The sequence below is a fragment of the Puntigrus tetrazona genome, chromosome 6 (genome assembly GCF_018831695.1).
Source record: "Puntigrus tetrazona isolate hp1 chromosome 6, ASM1883169v1, whole genome shotgun sequence".
In the NCBI taxonomy this organism is placed as follows: Eukaryota; Metazoa; Chordata; class Actinopteri; order Cypriniformes; family Cyprinidae; genus Puntigrus; species Puntigrus tetrazona.
This window is the reverse complement of record NC_056704.1, coordinates 1,355,225-1,367,708: the sequence shown is the minus strand read 5'-3', so window position 1 is coordinate 1,367,708 and position 12,484 is coordinate 1,355,225. Positions and strand designations below refer to the sequence as shown.

The window sequence follows — 12,484 nt, the reverse complement described above, 5'->3', positions numbered from 1 at the left end:
GAGACTGTGAGTGCATGAGACCTGAGCATTAACCTCGCTCCACGAGTGGGTTGTTCAGAAGAACGACTCTTTAAAACACTTACAGCACACATAAACACAAACAAACATATATGAGATCTGTTCCAAACCCATGTGAGCTGAAAAAGCGTCTGTTTAAAGAACAACCAGGATTATTATATTTACAGAAAACTAAAACTTTACATTAAGTCAATACTTCAAATAAAATAAACTTATACATTTATATTTAAACATTTCAATTTAGTTAGCTGCCTAGGCAATATTTATTATTTATTATTTTTGTTTAAAGTAATACAAATACAATTAATAAAAAATACAAGTAATACAAATAATTAAATTAAAACTATACAGACATAAAATAAAAGTATATATATATATATATATATATATATATATATATATATATATATATATATATATATATATATATATATATATAATTTTTTTTATAAAATTAATATATTAAATAAATATATTGATACTGATACCGATACTAAACACATCAGTGTGTACCATAAATACAATGCAAGTTGCTTTGGATACAATAATCTGTCCAATGCAACATCCTACTTTCCCCAACATCCTCTGTGTCAGTATAATAAAATATAAAGCATAAATCACACTTAATGCATATGTTTTACTCTTTATTTTGTTGAACTAATGCTAAAAAATTATCCCTTGTGTGCTAAAAAAATATCAGCTAATTCGATTGCTATTTCCATTTAGAATAACCTTTCACAATCTTCACTCTTTATTGATTCTTTAATGTGATGTTAGATTCTGGTCAAAATTTGTTGTCTTTTTGGTTTTGCTGTTAGAAATGTCTTTTTGATACAGTACTTTCAAATGCAGCTCAGCAGCGTTTGGAACAGATCTACTGTCTCTTCTTCTCTAGTCATCAGGAAACCCGACTTTTCTTTCTATCACTTATTACATCTGAAGCGCTAGTGTCAGACGGATGTTGAAGGATGCTGTTCTGCCCTCTCGCAGTCTCATCTCACTTTCTCGCCCTGACATTCCCTCTGAAGAGATCGACTCAGAGTTACAGTCAAATCTTCTACATCAGCGGTGAGCTTTCTGTTCCTCAGTTTGGCCGTTCTGGACTCTTCTGCTAAACGCCTGAAGACGAGAGTCATAATGACATTAAGATTTTCTGCTGTGGGGAATAAGATGTTGTCCAGGTATCTCACAATTTCCAAAGCTGCATTGCAGCTCTGCTCAGTTATTAACCAGACAGACCGTCAGTCATCTGGACAGTAAGTAAAGGTCATTTCAGCAGAAAATAACACTTAAGCACATTCCCCAGATTCTTACTCTAATGTATTCATGAATTTTGCATTTTTTTAAACTATTGCTATTCTTCAATCATGATACTCAAAACAACCTATTACAAACATTATATAGTATATATCATATATATTATATACTATAATATAGTATAGATAAAAATAAATGAACATAAATATAGTATGCATAACATTTTTGCAAAAATTAATGCACAAACTAATTTCGCATTTATACCAAATTCTAATTGTTATAATGTTTTCAGACGTGCATAGTGTACAGATTTTGAACCGTTTGCTATTCTATAATGATATTCATTACTGTTTTACACGAGTATCATATTTATATGAGTATCATCACTGAAAACAGCAAGAAATATATATTATATATATCCTGTAAAATAGAAGTGACTATTCCTGTTAATAACGTATATTGTAAAGCCTAATAGTAAAACATTATGTAACTAAAATCAAATACGTATAAAAGTTGTATACATATAATAATAATAATAGTAATAAAAAGCCTATTAATTTATGTAAAATATCTTTATATTTTGAGGAGAAATATTATGGATATGTTTATTACAGCTTTTGTGAAATCCATAAACTGTTAATCAGACGCATCTTTATTTGGTATATGGATGTATTATATTCAGTTAGGCTGAATCAGACGTCCATTAGTGAGACAGACGAGCAGAGGTTCATGCACAGAGACGAGGCCGGATCGAAGACGAGGAGGAAGACAAAGAGAAAGACTCCGGAATGAGAGAGAAGGTGGGGACAGGGCGATGGAGGGGGACACTTGGGGGTGAAAGAGGAATCGAAAGATGACGCATTTGGAAATTTTCTGTTTTCAGCATTCTTACCTCTGATTGGTGTACCACCTGGTGAGGTAATATGAATGCAAATAAGATTAAAGAGAACTGTTAGTGTGAAAGAGAGCTAGAGAGAAAAGAGGAGAGAAAGATGAACAGGAGAAAAAGATTTCTTATTTAAGAAGCGCCATGTACAATCTTCCCCTGAAGACTTCTGGCTCTTCTGTTCTCAGTGTGTGTTAATTCACATTACATAGCTTACATTGCTGCTTCAGGCCAGAAACATACTCTACGCAAGTACGCATGGCCCTGCTACGCATACACGATGTTCCCCGGTACTCAAGAGAGTTACTGTGCTAAATGGCCGTGCAATCAATGTAGACGTGCTGTTATTCAGATAGCTGGCTATAAACATGCTAAACGTTAAATGAATCTGAACTATGCACAGCAAAACGTGACAGCGGCTGACCTGAAAAAGAAAACAGCAATATCTGCAAGTCTCTAAATTCACGAACTTGCGTAGAGTATGCTTTGGCCTTTAAATGACTCATTCTTGTGAGCCAGTAATAATTTCATCTCTCTCTGCACAAGGGTCTTCTGCTATTTCTACAGTGATGCACATTCTACCTCCAGCACAACTTTGGCCTTTGGATCCGACCACAGCTGTGCTAAATAAATACAGTTGTCTGATGCAACACAGAAGAAAACCTTTTTGTACAAAGTGATAGGTCAATCTTATTGCATTGACCGACCCTTGAGTCTTATTACTTTCAAAAGAGACTTGTTTAACTTTGGAAAAGACTTCAGATACTTGGCATTTTGTTGTAACTGTATATATATTTTTTCGGAACCAAAATCGTATTATAATTACGATTCACAAACCTGCAGTAAATGCCTAGTAATGCCTATGCGAAGTTGCTTTAGCTTTCAATCAAAAAGAGTCCATATGGAGTCTGTTGACTATGATGCAGATTCACGTCAATCTGGATCATAAGTCAACACTCCATCATGTGAAAACAGTGCGGATCTGGGAAGGGGGTCAGAGACATGAGGAAGCCCCTGTAAACTGTGTGGATCATGGTCCATCAGCAGTTTGCAGAGAGCCTGGCGTACACTGGGACCCTCAGAAAGCCCAGGACAGGACTGAGGACTTTAAGGTAAGTCTGCAGTGTAGCACAAGCATAATGAACAATAGTAAGACTTTACTATATCTTCACTATGGCTAGAGGGAGAAAACTTGAGTATGTGTTAATTTTTGCAGCTGGTAGTAAGAGTTCTCCATTCGCCGGCAGTCCAGAGACAGTCGCTATCAATCCTGGCTGTATTTAAGACGTTAAACAGCAGCTAAGCTGGGCATCCATTATCTTACTGAAGAGAAATCAATAATCAGCCCGACACATCTCTGTTCATAAAGATCTGCACACCAATCATCATAAATCACCTCTGCCTGAGAGCTTACTGTGGGGTAGTGGGTAAAAATCGGTAACATGTGTATGGGATTTTCGCCTTTTTATCATCCGTCAGATAAAAATCTTTCGATTGCTTACAATAGTAATTGCACACCTCAAGAAGCCGCTTGATTTCAGGCATCATTCATGTCAACAGCACAAATGTTACACAAAATTAAGTGCAGAAATTAAAAAATAAATGGACCCTTTTCACAGATTTATGCATTTTTACAGTAATTAACAAGGCCCAAAATGAACTCTTGATAAGCACCACATGCATTTAAAAATCAGCCTCAAACATTGTTAATTGTCCATTGGTTTGTGATTTTTTTAAGTAATTCTACCAATGCCTGAGAATGCAATACAGTTTAGCCCAACTGTCATATTACAAAGACTGTGCTATAATTATGTAAATACATAATCTGATGCGCTGCGTGTTTCAAAGTGAATTGCTCGTGGTCACAGTGTTTTCAGTGTCTTGGAGTGGTTTGCATTAAATGTTGCTGCTTTACACAAACTACATTTCCATAAGCTCTGTAAGTATGAATACTTTTTAACATAAATTAAAAAATGCGACATGTACCAGAAATCTTCCCAAATTTGTAATGGGAATGGTTTATAAATCAGGTGTCAACGAAATAGAAGCACTTAAAAAGAGATGTTTCCCTGTGGTTTCCATAAAAATGATATAGTTTAACGTTAAAGAGCAAAGAAAATTTGTTCAGTTTTTTTCCCTTCCTTTAGTTTTAGGCCCAGCTTATTAATGTAGAAACGTTTGAAATACTGTATTTACTTTGTTCCCATTGTTTAAAAAAAAGATAGTTTGTTATATTAACTTTGCATTAAATGACAGCTAAGGTTGTGATGTGAAATTTGACATCTTTCTCTCTTCTGACTACCATAATCAAATCTCTTGATATTTTATTTTTCTGTTGGAGAGTAATAGAAACGCTGATGTGAAAAGGGTCCACAGCCATACGCCCGAATATCTGAGTGGGCTTTGGCTCACGTGTGCAGGAGGCTTGACTCCAGACATAGAGTCTTGTGAGTGTTTACACCGAAGGAAACGGGATTAGATTTCCCATCTCTCTTTATCAGATTCGGTCTCCCTGTCTGCGTATCATACGGCTGCATTGTAAACAGATTGTTGATTGATGTCCAGGGCAGAATCACCTGCTTTTGCGAGGTTGGTGGTAATTACTCGTACACAATGACATGTTCCAGTGAGATTAAGGCTCCGTTTGAAGCGGGAGGTATTGAATCATGAGTGCTTTTCCTATTTGTTCATAGGCATTCTGTAAAGGTCACGAATTGAAAAATTGTTTCATTAGCATTCGTTAATGGAAAAAGGCCTTCGCGCTAATGGCTGGAGAGCAAAGCTAATCTCAGGATCAAATAATGGACTGTATCCAAACAAATAAATTATGTGATTGTCTGGTAGCGGCAAGATGGATTGGCCGACAGGGAATAATTTGACAAATACGGAGCTGTTTGACGATTGACGCAGGAAATGATTGTTGACAAGGGCCGACGCTTCTAATCAAAACAAATCACTGCGCTGTCATGTTAATCATGTTTGTGTGTCCTAACCGGAGGGTTATGTGAATAATAACTGCCAGCCACTCTGTCTTCCTGTTTGTTTCCGCTTACTTTAAGACATGAAATGAAACCGGAGGCTCATTTGGAACTGAAATGTCACTTGTTGTACAGATGTACCGCAATAGTAGAATTCCAGAAGTGAAAAAACCATTCATTCCCTCCATAGAGATTTAGTGACTGTAAACCAATCATGGAGTACTTGATACTTTCAATCAAAGAGGTTAGAAGTAGGCTGCGTTTATAATATATACATATACTGTTTTGCACAGTAATGTATTTCAAAATATCATTTATTAATGTGATGCATTTCGAAAACAGTTATGTCTCTCTATATTTTCTGAAAACCGTAAAGTTTTTTTTCAGAAGAACCGCATCGATTTTAAAATAGAAATGTTTTATAACATTACAAATGCCTTTAGTGTCACTTTTCATCTAGTAGCTGAATAAAAGTACTATCTTTAAAAAAATAAAATAAAAATACAGACCCTAACTTTTAAATGGTAGGCATTAATTTTGTTTTATACTGTCATTTCTGATTCAATCCCATCATTCCCTCATGAAACAAGCACACAGTCTTGTACCGTTGCCTTTTTTTTTTTTAATGTTCAAATAGTTTCAAATGCTTTGAATCAAATGTTGCAATGCGATTCATCTGGGAGCTGGTTTGGTTCAAGCCTTCAACTATTTATTGAAGAATTTTCTGAAATCCCTAAGGAAAGAATGAATGGGAAAAAAATCTTCAGGAAAAAAGTGGCCGCTCACTGTTGCTCTCTATTGTCTTTGTCATTGAGGTTAAAAAATGGAAAGGTTAGAAAAAAATTAATTCAATGCTCGCAATCAGCATCGTTATACTTCAAGCTTATTTGTCTTTTGTGTGTTTACAGAGTTCTTTTTACCTGAACGGAGCTGCTTGATCCGTCCATTGCTGCTGTTAATGTCGACAGGCAGGAAGTCTTTGAACCAGGAGATCTCCGGGTCGGGGTTCCCACTGGCGGCACAGAGCATGGTAGCAGTACGTGTTCGCTCCACCACCTTCAGCTGAGGGCCCATGTCTATAGTGGGGAAGCCGTGAGGGATCTGGTCCTCTGGAAAACACACACACAGAATCACTAAGAGAGAGGCGTCAGCACACATGATTGAATTGCATGATATCCTTTGGCTGGAAAAAAAACACCACGGCTCTTTTTTTTTTTTAAAGGACAGCTCTTACAAATGTTGGTCCGCGGGACCACCCGGGGCGATCGGCTTGTAGCAGCTGAGATGCATGACTGTAAGACACAGAGGTGGAGTAGAGATCACGGTGTGAAATCCACTGCTAATGTAAATACGAGCAGGCCGAGGCGTGACTAATCCACCCGTGGTGTTTCTGGTCATGGATATATGAGGGTGAGAGGGGTGATTTCCCTCCGGCTGTAGTGACACCTCACAGAACGGCTGGCTCCGTCTGACCCACAGTTTCACTACAGGAAGTCTAATATTGGCATTACTAAATTAGGTACCAAATGCTTGCTGAAATGCAAAGGTAGAATTACACCTTGTGCCTCTTTTGCACATTACAAGGAAAGCTCTTGCCTTGTTTACACCTGCTATTATCATGAATAACAAAAAAGTAAAAAAAACGTTTTTTACTCCAGTCTTCAGTGTCACATGATCTCTCAGAAATCATTCTCATATACTGATTGGGTGCTCAAGAAAAACAAACATTACCAAAGCTGAAAACAGCTGTGATACATTTTATTTTTCAGGATTCTTTGGAGAACTGCACTTCGATCAGATCACAATGTGTCTTTTATTCACACTTGCTTTCAGCACTGATTTCAGTTACTCAAGATGGATGTCATTAAAAGATGCACACTTGGTCTGTGAGGAAGAGAGCTCTGTTTCTCTGATACATGGTTGAGAGGTAAGTGAAGGGAACAGTGCCGAACTGTACATAATGTGTTGTGAGTGTTTCCATGCGTGTTTGAAATGGGAATTGAGGAGTGGATGAGCATCATCGTCCAGCGGTCGCCACGCTCTCACTGCTAGCAGATAATGGAGGATAAAACAACTTTATGCAAATCGACATCATTAAGAACAGCAGGTGCAGACAGGAAACACACGGGACTAAATGCTCTAACTGTTCTCAGTGCGTACACTAATTGAGCTTTACCAACACACAAGGGCTGCACAATTATTAGAGATAACATTGAAACTCTGATATGGCATAGTGCGGTTATTAAAAACTGTTTTAATGTGAAATCGAATTAATAATCCTAGGAGCTGTCCTGAGTTTCAATTACTTTCCCATTATATGCAACACAAATTGAAAAAGGGTCTGGGTTCTTTTAATTTATTTTACTTTTGCATCAAGTGTGAAAACGAATGAAGAGCGAAACTTCTGTAGAACAGATATATCCTTACAAAATATATTTTGACTTGAAATACAAAATTGTTTCTTGATCTTGATCTTTTTTTTAAATCTAGTATCCTTTTTACATTCATTTGCAAAATGTTACTAGTTTTAAGCATTAATGTAATTAAAATGTATAATATTATATATTATTCATATTACTTATATATAATATTATATTAAAATAACATTATATTATAATATGCCCTCAAACACTTAAAATATCCAATGTTTTAAGGGATGAAAATTGTATTTTTACTTTTAGTAGGTTATTTTTTTCATAATTAGAAAAAAAAAAAGACAAATAAATAAATAAATTCCAATTGTGACTGATAAACAAACAAACACATAAATAAATAAGCAAATCAATCATTTAATCAATCAGACAAACACATTTTCCCCAAACCATGCAGCCAAAGATCTGACATTCCATTCTGGCAGTAAAACGGTTAAACACTGTTTATGGGTTTTCCACCGCAAACACAATGATGAAATCGGACTCCTCTGTGGTTAAATTACGGTGTCACTGAAGCACTAAAGTTTCGTTTTCTCACAGGAAGGTTCTTTTATGCTACACTACAGCTGAAGAGTTTCTCTGGGAGACAATAGAAGAAGAATTTGGGAAAGCCTTCATAAAGAGCTTAGCATGAGCCCTGCAACGAGAGAATATGTCCAAATGAGGCGAGGGAGACTCCCCGGAGGGCCCGCGGTCTGTCACTCCGTGTGTGAGAACGTGCACCAGAGGAACGCCTCGTCCTGCTGGAGGAGCTGCCTTTGTTTCTGTTTGTTTTCTGTTGAGAAGGTGCATTGTAGGAAGGACTAGGTACAAGGACTAGGGTCACAGCAGGGTCGCAATTATGCACCGCAGGCCTTTGTGTGACACGCAGGTCTGGTAATAGACCCCAATGGGAATAAACCAACACCGGCTGCAGCAAGATATACCTTCATGTTCTGAAGGAATCGTCCATTTCAGGTCACCGCCAAAGGGGAAGGAGGGTTTGAGACAGATACTATTGTGTACTATTGTATCATGCTGGTGTAGTGGTTCAGAAAAAAAAAATCTCTAACAGCTCAACTGTTTCTCCTTGGCAGAAATGAGCCTAAATGAAGCAAATAAAGAGTTTTAAACAGTCCTCTGCTTTTAAAGCCGAACAGTAAAAGTGCTTATATTGTTTATTAAAAGTTTTTATTCATTTAAAGAAAGCCAAAGTAAAATAAAAATATGCGTATGAGATTAGACGAGAAACCTAAACATTTAAATAAATAAATAAACACAAACATACATATATAAGCATTATATGTTATTTAATAAAGGTTAAAATAAGTTGAAGTACTGAAATTACTAAACAGACTAAAATAAAAAGCTAAATAAATATGAAATAAAACATATTACAAATGCCAAAAGCATATTTATTACAAATGACAAAGCACTATTTTAAGCAACATCAACAAGCTTATTAACTTTTTTTTTTTTTTTTTTTTTTTTTACTTTTGTTTTTACAATGTAAACATATATGATACAAAATTAAAGCAAAGCATGACTGACTTGGCTAGATTATAAACATTTATTTGAACTAAAACGAGAACAAAATTAAATCATATTTGGTTTACTTCTTGTTTTTAAAAAAACCTGAATGGTGTATGTCTACGCAAAAAACCTAATGCTACAATGCCAGGGCATTCTGGGTGGTTGCCAGGTCATCACTCAGGTGTTGTTTAGATCAGTGTTATGAGGTTGCTAGGGTGTTGTGGGTGGATGCTTAATGTCCCAATTCAACTCCCCGTGTCTCTGATATCCTGGTCCCCTAGATAAGACTCAGGTCCCTCCTTCAGTGTCAATCTGTGGGGTTTTTTTTGCCTGCCTTAGCAAGCAACACCAAAAATAAAGAAGTTTCATGCCCCGCAGCAATGCAAATGCACAGACTCTGCCAACAACATCGTCCAAAGAGCTCTAAAAAACTAAGCGCATTGAAGAACTGAACAGAAGCCGGGCTTTGAATCTGGGTTTCACACGTCAGTTTGAGTTTGTTTAGTGGTATAAACTCCACGCGAAAAGGTCGCTAAACATCGCGCTCTCAGGAGACTTTTCGTATCCAAACTGAACACTTGTTTCAAGGCCTTTGTTGAATCTGACGGCTGAAGAAAACATGTCATACCTTCGTTTGTTAGCTAGAAAGGAGGAATAATAAAGGAAAGCTCTTGAAACTCAATCACCCTCCATTAATTCTCCAATAACAGGGTGACACGAACAGCCACGGCAACAACGCAGCGCATTTTTGACCGGCTCTCAGCGATGACGCCAACAGTCATTTTCCCACAGTCATTTAACACTGAGATATTTAATTAAAACATGCAAGGGGCTGGAAACAGAATTCAGACTGGCTCACCTCTGACAAATTAGTCAGGGGGAAATATTACGCCGCATTACGTGACCCAAACACTACTGCGATTATTCACTGGAATTCGTGAAATTGCGGATTACTCCCTCCACCCTGTAATCCCTAAACGCTGGAATCGCACCGAACTGACAAGCTGTCAGTCAGAGAGAATTAGCGTCGGAGACGACGCCGTCCCGACATGCCTCACCGTCTCGCTCGTAAACCGTCGCCCGCTCGTGGAAGCTCATTGCCAAGGCAACTCCCAGGAAAACACATCAGAGGGAACAGGGGCGACCCGTCTTCACCCGCTGGAGGAAATCAAATGAAAGACAACATTCTCCCTGTCTGTTTCCATCCCTGTCTTACCTGATAACTTCATCACCTCAGGGAGATTATCAAAAACAGCCAGACTGAACATATTATGCTCTGTAAAACAGACGATGAGCAGTGTGTCAGTACATATCGCCGTTGCCAAGTGCAAACATACGACAGCACTGCACGTTAGTCTCTTTCTTAAGAGCTAAACTGACAAGTGAGGATTCAACCACCCAGTTGTTTAGACAGATTGAAAGAGTATCCATCATATTTTACATCATGTTTTTCTATTAGGAATGGCTGATGTGATCAAATCGTATCATGACATAACATTATTTTTGAGGTAAAGTCAAAAAAAATATTTAATGTATTACATAACCTTGCATTATTAATACTTTTAGCTAAATTAGAATAAATATATAAATATATTTTATTTTAAATTGTATTTTGTCATTTGAAAAACATCATGAAATTAACTCATCAGCTATATATTAGGGGTGGCACGATACACAGTCACGGTTCGATACGATTTCAGTACAACAGGGAAAAAAAAAAATCTGTCATTGCCAGAACATGACTGAAGTTCAAAGCCTATAACCGTGACCGTTCGGTACACATACATGTATCAAAGATGCATTAAATTGATAAAAATGTGACAGTAAACACATTTTATATATTACAAATGAAAAATTTTTGCATCTTAATCAAATGAATTCAGCTTTGGAAAGCACAAGACATGTATTACAAAACCATTTAAAATCCCACCAACCGTAAGCTTTTGTACTATATTATGTAGCTGATTCTCTTGCACCTAAAATATTGTCAAACCACCCAGACTGTATAAAATGCAGACAGAAATCTGTCGCACTACCCAGAATGCCTTTGCAGTGTTGGTCAGGTGTGTTGACTGAAGCATAATGAAGTGGCCCATTCAGTCGGACATGTGTCACAGTGACCTGTCCGCCCAGCTCTGGAGTGTGTGCGTCGGGACGGGACGCCTCAACACTGGGGCTTTTTGTTCTCACAGTGTTACTGTGACGAGCTCTTTGGCTCAGTGTACCTGCTGGGTTCTCAGACATTTCTGGAGGCGAATGAAAAAAAAGAGTCACATTCACCTGTAACGCAGACAGACAGAGGGAAGGATTTGCTCAGGGGAAGACAGAAGGATCTTTATGGGTTGCGAGTGTCAGAGAGAGTGTCTCATGCTGCTGGGCTCTGCTGAATTTAAAAGACGTGAGACAATGTGACATTAGGCCCTGAGGATATTGTCTAATGTTTCTAGGTTGTGAATTCCTGGGATAAACGCTGCACAGAACCAAATGCACCCAAAAGTCACTGTAATTTTAACGCTACAAGACGGTAAAAATGGTAAAAACTTGTTTTGGTTGGTTAATGTTAATTTCCCTTCACTACATTCAGATCTACAGGGACATCTGATGTAATTTTACAGTAAAATACCATTAAGTGTACAATGAAAGTCATGTTTCATTAAAACATTTAATGTACATTAATTTAAAAAAAACTTTAATTTAAATAAAGCAGAATTCATCTTACTAGATTATATATATATATATATATATATATATATATATATATATATATATATATATATATGCAATGTGTTGTTACAATGAATGTTTAACGTATTATTTTTGTTGTCTGTTTTGTATTTGTGTGTATGGCACCTTGCATCTTCAATATGTTTTTTTACCTCAGCTGGTGCAAAAGCTACTTGAGATGAATTCATAATCTGCCTTTCTCTTACCTGTTTTTTTTTTACTGTAAATTGTGGTTAAATCTGTATATCTTTTTTTTTTTAACCGTAAACATCACTGGTTTTATGTTTACATGTAGGTTTAATCAAAAGCAATTTTAAAATATCATCAACTGAGATGAAGTCACTGAACTGACTCAAGATAAATAACAGCTCTATTGTCTAGTTCTATAGAAATAAGGGTGACTTGACTTCTTGACTCTGTTTCAGATTATCAGCTGTCTAAACTACAACAACAAATTCCTGAACCACAATGCCTTTCACAATCACACACGCACACGTTCTCTCAGTCTGGACTGACAGGTGGTCCTGCAGATCGCTTACGGTTTTCACAGATCGTGTCTGCGAGCGAATACTTCAGACATGCTACAATGCTGGCGCGCATGAGCCAGAATACACATGCTAATCCTACAGTCCTTGACTTATTCACACACACCTAAATGAACAATCCACCAGAGACAA

General features: G+C 37.1%; 1 protein-coding gene across 15 annotated transcripts in view; it reads right to left on the bottom strand.

Moving 5' to 3' along the window:
• The window catches only part of ptprfa (protein tyrosine phosphatase receptor type Fa), a 172,969-nt gene that overhangs the window by 76,643 nt on the left and 83,842 nt on the right, over positions 1-12,484 (bottom strand). For 9 of the 15 annotated variants that reach the window (XM_043241099.1, XM_043241101.1, XM_043241106.1 and 6 more), the window contains exons 5-6: positions 6,060-6,248; positions 2,168-2,185 (exon numbers count right to left, since the gene is read on the bottom strand). In XM_043241099.1, the coding sequence (XP_043097034.1) occupies positions 2,168-2,185; positions 6,060-6,248 (207 nt within the window). The remainder of the gene's footprint in view (positions 1-2,167; positions 2,186-6,059; positions 6,249-12,484) is intronic. The other 6 variants (XM_043241103.1, XM_043241105.1, XM_043241108.1 and 3 more) reach the window with 1 other exon arrangement.